This window comes from Astyanax mexicanus, chromosome 13 (assembly GCF_023375975.1).
Source record: "Astyanax mexicanus isolate ESR-SI-001 chromosome 13, AstMex3_surface, whole genome shotgun sequence".
NCBI lineage: Eukaryota > Metazoa > Chordata > Actinopteri > Characiformes > Acestrorhamphidae > Astyanax > Astyanax mexicanus.
Genome location: NC_064420.1, coordinates 43,092,875 through 43,110,210, shown reverse-complemented (window position 1 = coordinate 43,110,210; position 17,336 = coordinate 43,092,875). Strand labels below are relative to the sequence as shown.

Below are 17,336 nucleotides of genomic sequence, written 5' to 3'. Positions count from 1 at the left end.
AGGGAGGATCACACACATACACCAAAAAATGACCACCACAAACACAGCAAGAACACCACTACCACGCCACCGGACCAGGAGCTACGCCACTCACAGAGCCTGTCTACGGAGAGGGGGGAAAGAAAGGAAAAGGAAAAGAAAAAACGCACACACACACACACGTACGTACACACACACACGTACACACACACACCTAACACCAACCCGGCCCCTCCCATCCACACACGCTCTTACCTGGGATTACAGAAATTGTTTTCAATGCCCTCAGAACTCTGAACGTGCGCAGAGCTGAGACATTGCCTAGGTTTACAAACTCTGTTATATACCTGCAATAATCAAATCAAAGTTACACACAGACACGGGCACGGCAAAGTATGGTTGACTGTGGTTGGCTTGTTTCTACAGGACAGAAAAGTCAAGGTTTTTTTTAGAACAACACTTCTAAACCAAAGCACTGATCGAGCTGGATAACTTCAATCAATTGATCAATCGCTTGATAGATAATCAAAAAATATTAAAAATATATTCCAGCTCAATAAGGGCTTTTTAAGAAGGTCTTCAGAAGGTGTCAGTGATGCTAAACCCATTTTACACTTATACACATTCATTAAAACCGATACATGAAACAGATGTTGCACACAAAACATCAATCTGTGCAGCAGCCATGTTTACATGCAGTCCAATAATAGCTCAACTAAAACAATTTTTAGTCAATTGAGCGATGTGATAATTGTAAAAAATGTAAACAGAATCAACAAATTGAACAGATTATTCATTTTCTTATTGATTATCCAATCAGTATTTTATTCCATATTAGTTGATTGCCTTCTATTTTACTTTTTACTTGTTTACTTGTTAATTCCTAATGTTAGTGTATGTTCATAAGGAGCTGAGAGTACGAGAGGTCTCACATCACAGAGAGAGCACTAATGGATGTGTTTACCTGTATTACAGCACAATGTAAGGATATGTTTAATCTGTATGTTTATGTGTACTCTTATGTTAAGGATAGGAAACCTTTTCTGTCTAGAAATAGATGAGGGCTATCAAATAGTCATTTCCTTAGAATTTTTTGCAGTTACAGCAAAATATATGAAAAAGACAGAGGTCTAAATGGCTGTATTTAGTGTTTAAAATTCATTTCTGCCAGAGTTTATTGTTCATGGTGTCCAAATAGCAGTTGTAGTGTCTAAATTAAAGTAGTGGCTATATCACTCCGAGGATTCCAGCAGTAGCTACTGCCCTGTACCAGCAAACAAAAAAAAGACAGAAGATTCTGTTTTGTAGCTGTATCTGTATCTCGCACGTCATGCACTGTTTACCTGCACAGCATTTTGGATTGTATTAGTTTTAGTGTAGATGTAAACAGATTTTATCATCAGATTATTGAAAACAGTGTGAATAAACACCCCATAATATATCATCTATAATCAGAATAAACTTAATCAGGTTAGAGAGAACCTCTGCATGTAAACATGGTCAATGCCACACACACAGAAAGATATAAAGAAGGAGAGAGAGAGAGAAAGAGAGAGAGAGAGCATTAAAGAGAGAGAGAAAGAGAGAGAGAGACAGAGAGAGCATTGAAAAGAGAGAGAGAGAGAGACAGAGAGAAGAAGATATCAAAAGAGAGAAAATTAAAAAGAGAGAGCAATAAAGAGAAAGAAATAGAAGAGAGAAAGTGCATTAAAGAGAGATAGAAAGAAAAAGAGAGAGATAGAGCTAGATAGAGATAGGCTCACATTAAACAAGCTTAAAGCCGAACAGTTTCAGAGGAAAAGTATGAGCTTTTAGAGCATCAGACAGCAGAAAGGTACCTGCCCTGCACATTTCTAATTATAAAAGCTCTTAAACAGCTCAGCTCTGTGGAGATACATGGTCCTGAATAAGGAAACATTATGGTAATTCTGTGCTACACTGTAGAAATGATATCATGGCAAGAAAAAAACATCTTAAATTAACATTTTAACTAATTAGTTGTAGTGAAAAACTATAAACATGCTCACAAATTAAATATCAACATGCAAAAATGTTTCTTTAGATGGATTTTGCCCCATTATTAAATCCAAGATTAACACATGTAAAATCTACATGCAATATATAAAAAAAGTTAAATTCTTCTATTAAATTCAGAAAATAAATAATAATTGTGCCCAAAAAATAATATCACAATATTTCAGGATATTTTTTGTGCAGTAACATTATTCTTGGCAATATGACAAAATTGTTGGGTTTTTTTATTTATACATTTTAAGAATTTGATCAATAAATGTTTGTCTATTTAGTAAAGAGAGTCTGATTTTGTATAAAATAATAATAACGCAACAAAATATTTTTTTTTACCAAAATAAAATAATGTAACAACAAGAATCTAGCACAAATCTAAAGTGCAGCATATTTAGTGTATGCATAAAAAAACTCCAACATACACAATTAAAAGTAAATACAGGAAACAGAAAAACAAGCTCTAGCAAGATTGCTTTTTTTGTTTAATTCTTCTTTTTTTGCAATATTCCTGTACAATAAGATATGGCACACGTCTAGTGTCCACTTAGCAGGACAGATTTATATTTAAGTTGGTTTTGTTTTGTTTCGTTATTTAAATATTTAAATTGAGTCATGATTGGTAAAATGATCAGTAAAAATAACATAACTTAAATAGGTAAAGCAAGAATGTGTAATATTTAAAAACAAATTATAGATATTTTCCATATATAAAAGTAGAGCATAAGTGGATATACCAATGAAAAGTGTGGGTTGATGTGGGTTTCATATTTTTGCAAAATTGATGCATAAACATTTATTAAATTACAGGGCAGAATTCTGTTATTTTCTTCTGAAATTCAATATGCATTTCAACAAATTCTAAATAAAAGATGACAATATATTTTTCATTATTTTTAAGTCATGTTTTAACTGCTGATTATGATACTACTGATCGCTATGTAAACATAAAATATTACATTACAGCTGTATTGCCTGTATTTAAGATGTACTTGCCAGTATATCATTTTACTCTACTAGTGCTGAAATCTGATCCAGCTAAATGATCTGCTTTATTGAGGAGAGTAAAGGTGTGGACAGAGATACTTACGCCATTGAGATGACCATGAAATCCAGCCAGTTCCATGGATCTCTTAGGAATGTGAAGTCGTCTATACAGAATCCACGGGCAATGATTTTTACAGCTGATTCGAAAGTATAAATTCCTGTGAAAGTGTACCTGAACACACAAACACGCAAAGAGTGAGGAGGCTGGCATATCATAACATTACCATATATTCATCACAATAATAATTAATAAGATATTATGTTTTATAATTAAACATGTATAAAAGAACAGGAACATCAACATAGGCTAACATAAAAATAATACATGTAAATGTGCATTAAGCTAAAATATAATGTCTTATTACTAAAAGTGCGTCAGAAACTGAAGACTTTTATGTAGATCTGCTCTCTTAAGCTCACAGAGTCTTATATACAAAAACACACACACACACACCTTCTAAAATCTTTTTTAAGCATGTGTTAGTATAGCATGCATGTTATGCAGCCAAGGGCAGCAATGCTGGAACTGGTAAAAGCACACGCAGTGGAAAAGAGTTTATTTAGTTAGTATACTTACTCTACTTGTTTGGACCACTCGGGAGGATTACTAAAGGTCATGAATACACAGTTGGTCAAAATGGTACACATGATGATCATGCTGAATAATGTGGAAAAGAGTTAAGGAAACTAGCAGGAAAAGACTTGGTGTTAGAAACATTTAAAAATTAGGATTATTTGGGAAAAAAGAACTGTACGTGTTTAGTAAACAACAGGACAGAACTGAGATACCGTATTTTTCAGACTATAAGGCACATTGAAAATCCTTTAATTATAAAAAAAAATGATATTGCACCTTATGTATAAATTAAAAATCAGTCAGATATTAAGGAGCAGTAAAGCCACTCCGCTGAAGTACAGCATTATAAAGGTGAGATTTCAGAAAAGTTTCTCCAGCACTAAGACTAGGAGCAGCAGCATTAGCATTAGCTGCTAACTGCAGCACTAGCTCTTTCGCCGTTCAGAGGCGAGTATATCAAACTGTAGTCTGCATTTTTACCATGTTAAAACAAGCTTCTTGAGACAAACCGCTAGCTGATAGCGCCCTGGGTTTCCAAAACACTCAGGTTTCCTCAGTCTAGCGCTATCGAGCAGCATTTACATCCCGTGGTAAGCGACTAATGCTAATGCTGCTGCACCCAGCCTTAGTGATAGAGAAACTTCACTGAAGACTCAAGCTTAGACAAAATACCGGAATTCTAAGCTTACTGTAAATAAACTGAGGCGCTTTTCTCACCCAAATAAACAGTTTTTAGGACAGAAATCTGTGTAACATCAAGTGTTCGTTTGACTTTGTTTTTTTTAAGAATTACAGTTGTGTTTACATAGGCACTTGCCCCAGCTTCCCTATTAGATGGGAAGAAACATTGCGACACCCTTGATTACTTCGATGTAGGCATCCTTACTAGTGTCCCTTGATGTACCTTATAATTTATGTGCCTTAGGTATGAAAACAGACCAGAAAATAGAAGTTCATTGATAGTGCACCTTATAATCTGATGCACTTCATAGTACGAAAAATATGGTTCTCCAAATGTACGAATTACATTATTAACATTATTAAGTCATATTTGAGCATTAAAGCAGAAATAATTAGCTGATCTTACTGATCTAAGACATTCATACTCATAAATTAGTGTATTCCAGCTGCACTACTGTGACTGGTGCACTTATAACTTGTTTTTTTTTAAGTCGATAATATAATTATATAAACAGCTATTGACTCTTTTACCATGAAATATGCCTCCTCTTATTTCTGTAACATAACCAAAGGTTGAGTTTTTTTTAATCATTTGAAATGATTTGTTTATTGTTTATCCACATGTCTGAAGCTATAATGCTAATATTACAGAAGTCTGTGTCACTGATAAATGTGGAGGGGAAGCTGTGTAAATTACTGTTTAGCTGTTAAGAGTTCTTAACAAAACTGCTACTAAACTCCTCCATCAGCAGAGTAAATGTAATATCAGTGTACTGAGACATGGGGCTAGAGTGCCTCCGTCCAGCCCCCTCTCAGTTCCCAAGATTACATTCAACCACAATATGACAAACTGACTCATATTCACCAGTCAGACATCATTAGCCTGCAAACAGATCCCTAAACATGATATGCAGTGTAGTCTTATTGACAGAGTCATTAGTATCAGAGAGAAAGAGAGAGAGAGAGAGAGAGAGAGAGAGAGAGAGAGAGAGAGCACTTATGCAGGAAAACATTCAGACATTACTCTCATGTACAAGCAGCTTAAAAAAGGATATGAATGTATCAAAATTTTAATAGCTATTCGCCTAAAAATATTAAAAGGGCTTATCATGTACAGGGACGGTGTGGCACTAAAGCGGAAGATTGTTTTCCCTTTGTTTAGCACTATAAATGTCTGTGGAGACAAAAAAGAGGGGCAGGGAGAAGACAGAGACAAACACAAAGAGAGAGAAAGAGAGATTCAGGTTAGTTTCATAATCTTATTATTATGCACAGTCTGAAAATTTTAAATATCATCAATCAAAATGTTTTGTAACATTTCCTTTAACCCTTCAGACAACAACACACTATTCATACTCATTCATACTCGCTGGGCGGTATACTGGTGTTCTGTCGAATTACCCTACCTTGTCGAACCGTGCTGCCCTAATGTATATTTAAGTGTAAAAATACAAAAGAAGCACTATACAATATTTTAGGGCATGTACCCAGTGAAATTCCAGTAAATGTACGTTATTAGATTTGGATTGCATAAATCATTGTATCATGGCAAAGTTAAGGCAAATATAGCTCATTACAAACTGCTTTTGTATTTATTTATGAGAATAATTGTAATTTTTAGTTTCCATTTACACTTTTGTGCAATGACAGTGCGTCCAGGTTGTTTAATGCACATAAACCCTCCTAAAACAGATTAATTATAAATAAAAAAAACACGAGAATTAATTAAGTTGTGTAGGTCAGCGCATGCGCAGTACCTTTGAGAAGCATGTATCGATGGGTAGGACAATTCGACAGAACACCAGTTCATACGGTATACCGTGCGTCAGTGTAGAACCTTTTTTTACATACCGCTATACCACTAGAGGCGCTGCGGAGCACTGTGTAGAAGCACACAGTGTAGAACAGAGACAGCAAACAAGCACACTGAGAAAGCTCACTAGATAATGATGCTAGCCTGTTAGCATAACAAGCTAATGCACTAAAAGCTCAGCTCTGTGGAGCCACGTACCCTATGCCGTAGCTCGACGCTCACCTTTCTGGAAATATGACTACGCGATTTTAATACTGTAATGCCTCTAATGGCTTGAACTATTTATTAAAATAGTTCTATAAAGAAAATCATGTTAAAGTTGTTGGTGTATCTCTTTTTTAAGGTCTATTGTTTACATTCCTCAGCTGTTTTTCTGCCAATAAAGTCTGATTTCTTCATATATTGTGTACTTTTCTGAGACAAAATAAACCCAATAGTAATCACAGCCTTAATTTAAAGCCTTAGTGTTTTATATCATATGTATTCCTAATCGTACAGTAAGACACAGACGTATATAAAAGCCCAGTCATGCAAAAAAATATACATAAATAATAATAATACTAAAAATACCGTGATATACCATTAAACCGCCAGAATCTTGAAAAATACCGTGATATACATTTTTGATCATATCGCCCAGCACTACTCAATCATTTAGCATAAATACTTAAGTATCAAAAAAAAAGATTTTTACTCTTTAAGTCAAAGTGTAAAAGTACTGGTTTCAAAACGACTTATAATATAAAAATAAAAGTAATGTAAGGGGAATAAATTAAGCCATTAAGGACAAAAGCTAAGACTGCTCCACAGTATAGTACTATTGTGCCTTTCCCTCTATTTCATTGAAGGATGAGAAGCTGGAATAAAAAAAAGCTAAAATTAAATAGGCTATTTTCAAAATATAAGGAGTAGAAAGTTCAGATAATTGTGTGAAAATGTCAGAAGTAGAAGGAAAAACTCATCGTTACTTCATTACATAACACTTCTACAGATACATTTTCATTGTCAGTTATATTCTTACAAAAGTTAATTAGGTTAGGTGGATTTTCCAATATTAGCTTAAAAGCTAATCACATAACTTAAAAATAACTGGTTAGAGGGGTTTCAAAAGTCATCAAATCTTGCAACATAAATGCTAGCATTAGGTTTAGCATTAGAAACACTAACTCTTTCTCCTAAACCTGACACAAGCTAAGACTAAAACATTACCTGAGTTAGCTGGCTGTTACATAACACATTAGCTAATGCTAGGTTAGCTATAGGCTAAAGCCAGAATTTATCAGTTGAATTGTTGAGGTAACTTGTTAGCTAGCTAGCTAGTTAGCTTCTAAAGGAATATCTGTTTAAAATAAACAACCAAGGTACAAATTAGCTAGCTAGCTAACAAAGATACAAGGATGAAGCTAGCTAACTAGTTCACCTAGGTACAAATCTTGACAAGAAATGAAGTACAAACTAGCTCATGCTCATTGTCCAGACTACCTTGCATAGTATTGCACTAGGTTAGTTTCTATGGTTAAACTGATAATACTAATTAAAAAGTTAAAGCATTTTCAGCTGTTTAATCAATGGTTGTTTACATATGTGTAGATCAAGTTATTACAGAGAGAAATTAGAGATCATGTGTTTAGATGTAAAAATTCATATGTAAAATGAAAGCAGATTCCCAGAAATTTCATGCAATTTCAAATTCCGGACGCTTTTATTAGATTACAAAACGAAGACATCTTTAAGAAAAAAGCCAGTGAAAAAGCCAATGAAACCAGCCAAATCTAACACCAAACCCCCATGTACATATGCTCTGATAAGTGTTTAAGAAACACAGGCTTTTTTTGTCTTTTAACAGCTCCCACTGTTATTACTGTGCAGGCCATGGTGGATTTAAACCAGGCAGTAGATCCTCTCCATCCTGGCGGCAGATATAGCCTCATAATTGTTTAAATAAAACATGACAGCTGCCATCAATCATTAATGGGGTGCTCTGAGCATTTCCAGAAGTGATATGCACCCCTGCACTTTCTACCGTGCTCCAAGCCTTCAGTCCAGCAGAGAACGAGTTCTCCATCAGCACCACATCAGCACCACGGATAGAAATGCAAATATGCAGCAAATACACTGAATATCCAAAAGCTACTTTAAAATTTCAAACATCAAAAACGTGTACACATACGCAACAATTACGTCACGTTTTCAGCAGGAAGACAACTAATAAAGTTACTTATAAAAAGTAACTAATAAAGTAACTTGTAATCTAACTTAAATACTAATAAAATCATGTAATCCATAAAGTAACTAAGTTACCTTTCAAATGAGTAATCAGTAATCGGTTACTATGCCATCACTGATAACAGTGAACAGTATTTTATCCAGTCATTTTATTCAGTTATGCCAGTTATTTCCAGTTTGGGAATATATATATATATATATATATATATATATATATACATATAAAATCACAAACTGTGATTAATTAAAATTGTGTTGTATAAGAGTATAATAGTCTTGTTAGGATTTTCTTTTATCATTATGTCAGTTTAATTCAATGGTTTTAAAATGATAATAATATTGTTTATCATGATAATAGTTTCTGGGGCGAAATATCATCCACAGAAAAATCATGCAAATACATTAGATATATGTTCTGGTTGGATACTGTACCGTTTTTTTTATTATAATATCGAGACCTGAAGACAGATCTAGCAGGGAATTAGTTTCTGAATAAACCAAAGTCTATAAGCAGACATTTATTATTACATTTAAAAATTAAAAATCTCCCAATAATTTTATATATGAATTTTCTTAAAATCCTAAGATGGGTTACAGTATGGTGAATGTTCTTCTTGTCTTGTCTTGCCTGGTCTTGTTTGTGTACTGTATATCTATTCAATTCCCTTTATTTACAGTGTAAACTAGAAACACGTTGACTCATTCCGGCTGGGTAAACAGCGACAGAATCCTACAGAAACATGGCTGCCCACAGGGCCTAGTTTTTTTTGAGGTTCTCTGGACTGGCACTGGCCGAAGAAATGGGTTAGGAGAGTGCAGTTCAGTAAATATCACTCTGGAAATGTGAGCGAAGACTCAGGGAGGCGAGAGTTATTTGGGTCAGACTGAATCAGGCCACCATGCTCTTCTGCATGCTGAAATCAACGGGGCACCCAGGCCCATAAATCATGGTGGAAGAGTGTGAGAACACACTTTAACTAGGCTGTTAGATTAGTCATGAGACCTGTGCTCATCTTCTGAGGTGACTTGCTTACAGCAGGAAATGGACCAAAGGGGTCAAGAAGGCAAACTCCAACACAAACACAGATCTGAAGCAGTTATGAGGGGTCCATGCATTCACGTCTGCACAGGTACGTGCAGAGGAACCCACTGCTTCAAACCCTTTCAGGAACACACACACATACATGTGCACGCACGCACAGAAACTGAATAAGTGCATGTAGGTTTCTTCTTTGTAATGCATGGCTGACTACACAGCTACTGAAATTTTCATTATTCAGAGTGGAACAGCAGAATAAAACAGAGAGAAAGGAATGAGCAAGCAGGGGAAAGAGGCAAATGAGAGAAAAAGAATAAGAAAGAACAGAAGACTAAGGCATCTATAAAAATCAAAAACTGCTGAAAAAGAGAAAATTTTGGACAGACAGAAACAGTTTGTGGAGTCTAAACTAGTAGAAACCCCAGGCAAATAGAGCTATATATACACATATACATTCCCCTGGTCAAATGGCATGTATTTGATGTTTTTTAAACATAATTCTAAAGGGTTCTTCAAGGGTTCTGTAGTAAAGTCTGTGGTGGCGCTTCTTAATAGATGCCATATTGTTTTAAGATTGTACTAATTAATACACAATCTTGCAAAAATGATGCAGTATAGTTCAGTATCAGCATTCAAAGAATGAAAATTAAAAAAAGAAATAAAATATTTAAGATTGTTAATCTAATCTAAGTAATTTGGTTGTAGATTGCTGTCATTTTTGCATTTGTTTGTAGGGGACAATCCACTCTAAATGCACTAGTGTATATATCGTCGCTGTCCAATGAAAAACAAGTATCTCCAAAACAGCAACTTTACAGGAGAGAGAAAATCTTATAAACTTACAATGGAAGTCAATGTAAATATTGTTTATTTCGTGCCATTTTGAAGTATTTATATTGGTCCACTCATCAAGAAATTTTGGCACAGTATAAGAGACATTCTGTCTGTTTTATTTATGTAGTAAACAAAAAATTAACTTGTTCTTCATTGTACAGCGACGATTTACACTAGCTGTGTTCAGCAAGTCTGTTTCGATATTAAGTACATTTTATTAAGTTTTTTTTTATCATTTTTTTAACATCATTCACTTGTATGAGTACATAATATAATAACAAGTACATTTTTTAGAAGTATATTGGCTTAGGAATGACAAAGTAATGAATCAGGAACTGTAGTAAGTCTAATTATTGAGCTTAGATATATTAGGAATATCAATATTTGGGCTCCAAATGGTCCAGCGGGCTAAGTGCTGCCACTATGATCAGGAGTTTGCTGGTTTTAATCCTATTCTTGCAGCTTGCCTTCAGCCGTTGGGAGTCCTGAGAGAGCACAATTGGCCTTGCTCTCTCTCTGGGTGGATAGATGGTGCCCTTTTCCCTCATCACTTCAAAGGGTGATGTTGATCAGCACAAGGCATCTGTCTGTGAGCTAATGTATCGGAATAGAGTCGCTGCGCTTTCCTTCGAGTGCGCTGTGATGCTACTCGGGAATGCTGCATCAGCAGCAGTTGGAAAAAAGGCGGAGTCTGATTTCACATGTATCGAAGGAGGCATGTGCTACTCTTTACCCTCCTGGTGTTGGGGCATCACTAGAGATAGCGGGAATCCTAATGAGTGGATTAGGTAATTGGGGTAAAAGTGGGATACAAATTTAAAATAAAATTATTTTAAAAAAGGAATATCAATATTTGACTCTAAATATGCATACAAAAATATATGATATGATTGAAACTATACTATGCGGGATAAAGGATATCAATATATTGTTCCACCCTTATCGTTTCCAACCACCTAAATAAGTTCTTCTATTAATTTGGTTTGTTAATGCTTTGTATAAATATAATTTACCAGATTTATAGTATCTTTTTGGCATTTACAGTTAAATTAAATGAGAAGATCTACATTTGAATATATAATATAATCATTTTACTTATGATAATAGATGCAGTATGCAGTATATTACATTATAGAAATAGATCAGAAGCATGCAGTATTTTACACTGTTGGGAAAAGCATGCTGCATATTCATTGGAGCAGAGAGAAACAGAAACATGCTGGTCAGGAAAAGGGAGGAAGCATTTGTGCTGGTCACAGCAAGAAAAACGGATGATCAATAAAAGACATGACAGGAGGGAAAAGGGTCAGGCTCCTTCTACAGCATACTGAAGGTCATCAGGACTAATGCATTGTGTCTGACATGTCCTGACTCTCTCAACATAGATCTAAATATGAGAACCTAGCCTAGTGGGCAGAAAACAAACACAGAGCAATCATAAACACTCATAAAGGTTTATACCAGAGGTCACTAAAAGGCGGAACACAGTCCGAATCCGGACCCAGGCGTTGTCCAATGGGGACCCAAACAGATAAACTACAGATAACTGAGGATTAAATTATTAAAGCGGTGGACACTTTCTTGTCTATACATTATACATACTGCAGATTTGGGAGTGTGAAGCACACACAGGTGCAGTATGCAGTGAGAAGCAGCAGTGAATGGAGGGAAAATAGCCCAGCCTAATAGCCCAGGCCCCAGTACCATCGATCCACCAGAATCCTCACACATTCATTCACTGCCCAACAACGTGCTAATAAATGTTTTCTTAAAGTTGCTTGGATTTTGGATCAACATAAAAAAAACTTTAGTGACAGAGGGGTTGATAAGGACTGCATGAGTGCTGAGTTGCTGAAACCTTGCTTGACAGAAAACAAAGAGGCCTTTTGTGAAAAAATCAAGCAAATATCTATGTTAGCATCATCAACCACGAAAAAAAAAAAAATAGAAATCTTGTCCCAGGATAAAAAGAAAGGCATAATGCATAATACTGAACATGAAATATGTATGAAGTATGAGAGAGGAATACAAGAACAAAATAAACTGTAAAGATGTTAAATTGAGTTACCAAGAATACTGAACATTCTGTGCAGTTTTTTTGTTAATAAGCACTATGATGCATTTAAAAAAATACATTCTCTTTTGTTTTTTTTTGTGTTGTTTTTTTAATGTAGCTGTTGTTTTTACTTGTAGTGATGGAAAAACATTCATATTATTTGTGGTCCTTATGAATAATTAATTCAGTTCATCATTTAAAACAATAAATATTGTTGAAATATACTAAATGGTATTTGTAATTTGATTTGTCTTTTTTAGTTGTTGATGACATAAAATACTGATAGAACTGCTTCTTCAGTATACAGGATTTAGGATATAGCCTGACGAAATTTGACGAAAAAACTGGACTGTACTGAATTCTAAATAAATACCTCTGGTATTTACACTCTATATACAGCAGCTACAGTATGCAACAAGTTACAGAGGCTGTAGATCCTGTAGGTTCTGCTATAGACGTTTCTGTTGCCCTTTAACTGCTAGAAATCTTGACCTGTGACAAATAGGACACTCAGAGGACAGGAACAGAATGAGCAGAACTAAAGGAGGAGGGAGGAATGGAGGGAGGGACCGGAGAGAGGAACGGAGGGAGGCGGAGGGAGTGGAAGGGTGACACAAGGAGACACAGCGACACGAACGAGGGGGAGGAATCCGGGCCCAGTCTGGCACGGGGAACACGAAGAAAAAGAACAAAAATGAAGGTGACAGAAGCACAGCTGGTCAGATAAACAGGAACAATAGCCAGAAGAGCTGAACAGGGTAAAGCCAGAAAGCTGCAATAGCGTCAAAACGGGTGATGTAATGCCATTTTAGTCTATGGTGTAGCCAATAAAAGGTGTCCAGAGATAAAAGGTAGACAATGTATAATGTATATAACCAGAAAATATTTCTATGTTACTCTGTAGCTTTAGGTCCAGCAGACTAAGTACTGCCACTATGATCAGGAGATCGCTGGTTCAAATCCCAGTCATGCAGCTTGCTATCAGCTGCCGGGCCCTGAGAGAGACCATCTGTCCTTGGCGATCTTTCCCCTCACTACTCCTAGGGTGATGTGGATCAGCACACGGCGTCTGTGAGCTGATGTATCAAAACCGAGTCACTGCGCTTTCCTCCGAGAGCGCTGTGATGCTACTCGGCAATACTGCATCAGCAGCAGTTCTAAAAGAGGCGGAGTCTGACTTCACATTTATGTACTGAGGGAGGCATGTGCTAGTCTTCACCCTCCTGTTGATGGAGCTAGTAGCTGAATGGGTGGGACAATTATCCAGATAAGTTGGGAGAAAAACAGGAGAAAATTAGAAATAAAAATAAATGAATAAACTACATGCTATATATCATATTAGGTAACCATTTTGTGTTAGCTGAGCTTTTATTTTTAACAAACGTTTGATTTTGTAACAGTGTGGCTGTGTCCTTTTCTGAAGAAATACTAATACAATTTAATTTATTGGTGAAAAATAATATAACTAGGATAAGGCTAGAATTTCTGCCTAGAACCGATAAATTTAACCGTATCCAAACCATATTTGGCTCTGATTTGTACAGATTGCTAAAATCGGATTTCAACAACTTTTCATTGTCTTTTGCGTCAATCACAACAAAACAAAAAACAGCCACTTTAAAAACCCAAAGTGACGGAAGTGCAGGGGTCCAAGAATGTTAGTGATGTCTGGACACACAAAACCAATCACTGATTAAAAAGATCTGTTTTGAGAAACAAGTCTGATTTGCCTGCAGTCTGAATATAGCCATGAACTCCACAAGCCCCCTGAAGCTGTTCTGGATTATCTGTAGTATCACCAAGACTAACATTAGCTGCAGATAGTTTAAGTCCTGTAAATTGTGAGGTGGGGCCTCCATGGATCACATCAACGAGCCTTAGGTCCTCTTGAATGGTTGACCTTGTCTTGGACCACTTTAGGTAAGTACTGACCACTGCATTCTAGGAACACTCTACAAGACCTGCCTGATGTTTCTGAGATGTTGTGACCCAGTCGTCTACCATCACAGCTTGGCTCTTATCAAAGTGGTGGATTTGAACGACTGCCCATCTCCTTTAAAACCTGACTGTTTATTTGCTGCCTAACATGTCTGTAGATCCCAACCCTTGACAGAAGCCTCTATAGATGAAGATAATCATGGTTTTCACCTCCTCTTTCAGTGGTGCTTATGTTATGTGTATCTGTGCATATAATTATCCACACACTGCTTATATTAAAGCTCTTCTGATTAAACATACTCAGTTGTTCAATCCTTAAAACCTCAACACAACCAGAGAAGAACATCAACTGCTAGTTCTGTCATGTCAGCAAACATGCGCTTGTGATGGAGGAGAGGGAGGGTCATCAGGAGATAGAAGGGTCAATTACGCTCTCTTGGACTCACAGACACAGATGGCTGTGCGTCAATGAGGATTAATCTCCTCATTTCCTGACAGGAGGGGCAACACTTAGACAGTTGTGCCACTCCCCTCATGTTGATTGCAATTTGACTCACACATGGGATACACATCTTAACCTTTTTTTCTAGGATTTTTTACACTATCATTAATATAATCCTGAAGCTGACATTGTAATACCTAGAGTTTATCATATATATTCTCCAAAAAATCTCCAAACATCAGGGATTCAACATATCATGATATTAACAATAAATGCTGTGTATCCAAGTCTATAAAATAAATTATTGTGGGCAGATATAATCTGAAAAATGAGAACAGTCTCCCCATAGTTTCTAAGCAGCAAATAAATTACACGGCATGTAATTTTTCATTTGAAAATGCACCTGACGTTGCAAATCCTGAGACATAACTTATATCCAATTAATAAAAATATCTCCAAAACAGCAGCTTTGAAGAAGAGAGAAAAAAAAACATTTTAACTTTTAATTGAAGTCAATGTAAAAAAGTGTATTTTAGGTCATTTTTTAGGTCATTGGCGACACTGTGTAAGAGACAGTTTGCATATTAAAATTATGTAGTAAACAAAAAATCGGGCAACAAAAATAGAGATACTTGTTTTTCATCAAACAGCAACAATATGCACATTGTGACAATGAAGCTAAAATTATATATTGTGCTGCTCTAATCCTAATAAACATGCATCAGTGTTTTATCATTCATCATGCATACAATGATTATCCAGTTCTCTATTTGTATAGGGTCAGTACTAACTAGTTCAGGACAGCAAATTTAATAGACTTTTTCCTTTTTATACTCTTTAGCCCTATCTGGACAGGATAGGTTTCTCAGGGGGTCTTGGGGTAATTCTTCTCTTTCATAGGGGGTCCTCTGATTTTATTCCTGTCAGGAATGACCATATATGTGTTTTCTCTGAGAAAATTACAGGCTAAATTACCTACTGTTTTTCGTTGAACTCTGTGGTCCTCGGGTAATTTTATTCCTGTCCAGAAACCACATCTCTGAGTTTTGTCACTTCACATTTAATAAAATATCTATTTCTATTTATCCACTGCTACGCACTGTAATTACACTTTGGGTGCACGTTTCCACAGAGATCCACATTGTAAACACAACAGCGAGTGGAAATGGAGGAGCTACTGAACGCGATGTTATGTGACCAAAAGAGCAAAAAATCTAACTGATCCTCCTGTTTTTTCAACTGCAGTCCAGATGCAAGAGTTTTATCACTGAGTAGAAGTGTGAAATATTTTTCACAGACGTCCCCCTGAGAAACTAACTGTGACATGACTTGTGAAGTGATATTAAATTGTAATATAATGAAAATCAGCTGTTTTTTTACCCATTTTATGCCATTTTGCTCAATTATCTGTCATTAATTTGTCTATTATGATATTGTTCAGAAACACTGTTTCCAGCAGGCTAAAGAAAGCTGTTGTCAAGCAGACAGTCTAAGAGCTGTTTCCTCAGACCTGCACAGAACCCAGAAAGCTTCTCTCTGCTTCACTGCATTTCAGGAACATGGCGAAGGTTGCATCAGAGAAACACGGGCGTTCCTGCTCGACTTCGCACATCCACCACCACCCAGCACTGCCTTTTATCAGCATCCCAAGTCAACACAGAGCAGGAGAGAGGAAGACAGAGAGAGAGAGAGAGAGAGAGAGAGAGAGAGAGAGAGAGAGAGAGAGAAACTGAAAGGGAAGGTCTGGTGTAAAAACAGAAAGAGGGCTATAAAACCAGCTTCCTGAATGAGAGGGGTGACGTGAGCTGAAGGCAGAGAACAGAGCAGGAACCCTCTGGCCCTTTCTGTTAATCATTCTTCTCTACTAAGTTGAGTCAGGTGTTTAAAATAGCAAGTGTGAATAAATCGGCAGTGTGAATCCTGAGTCATGCTGCCTGCCATCAGCAGCCAGAGTCTGAGGGAGAGCACAACTGTCCTTGTTCTCTCTGGGTGGGTAGATGTTGTGACTGTGATGTTGGGCTGCACAGGCGTTTTGGTTGGGTGCATCACTAATTATAGTACAATACCAATAAGCTATAAACTATACAGGACTGTTTATCTTAGCTGACAATAGTAGCTCTCTAGCCCAGAGGGTTGTTGAACCTAACTGCGGAACAGTTGATCTCAAAGCAAGCAATTCAAATACACTACCGCAGCCCTGGCTAGTGAATTGGGCATGGCTTGGGGAAAAAAAAAACGCCCTTATAAGGAGATAGGGAGCCCAAGAACGGGCGGAAAAATTAGAACGGGCGGAAACTAAAGTCAGCCGAGTGCGACAGGGAGACAGAAATGTAAACAAAATCTCACCAGAGAAGCATTTTAGTTTTTATTTTTTTCATTAACATTCATTATAGTTCAAACAACCTCACGGGCCGGACGTTTCATGCTTGCGGGCCACATATGGCCCCCGGGCTGCCTACTGCTGACTGGTGCCATAAAGGTTCTACAAAGGCATTTTGCACATTTCTCTAACATAAATGTGGGGTCATAATACTAAAATAATTCTTAGATAATCGAACGAGCTTCACACTGAGCACTACGCTCAGATACGCTAAGATGTATTTGGAAAACTGGGCCATGGTTCCATATAGAGCAAAAAGTGCTTCTACCAGGGTATGGGACTGCAAATCTGGACCTTAA

The 17,336-nt window shown here is 36.5% G+C and overlaps 1 protein-coding gene across 5 annotated transcripts in view; it reads right to left on the bottom strand.

The window, feature by feature from the left end:
* The window catches only part of scn8aa (sodium channel, voltage gated, type VIII, alpha subunit a), a 99,671-nt gene that overhangs the window by 57,589 nt on the left and 24,746 nt on the right, over positions 1 to 17,336 (bottom strand). For 3 of the 5 annotated variants that reach the window (XM_049463023.1, XM_049463026.1, XM_049463025.1), the window contains exons 3-5: positions 5,366 to 5,483; positions 3,629 to 3,719; positions 3,095 to 3,223 (exon numbers count right to left, since the gene is read on the bottom strand). In XM_049463023.1, the coding sequence (XP_049318980.1) occupies positions 3,095 to 3,223; positions 3,629 to 3,719; positions 5,366 to 5,483 (338 nt within the window). Of the gene's footprint in view, positions 1 to 234; positions 327 to 3,094; positions 3,224 to 3,628; positions 3,720 to 5,365; positions 5,484 to 17,336 lie in introns of all 5 variants that reach the window. The other 2 variants (XM_049463024.1, XM_049463028.1) reach the window with 1 other exon arrangement.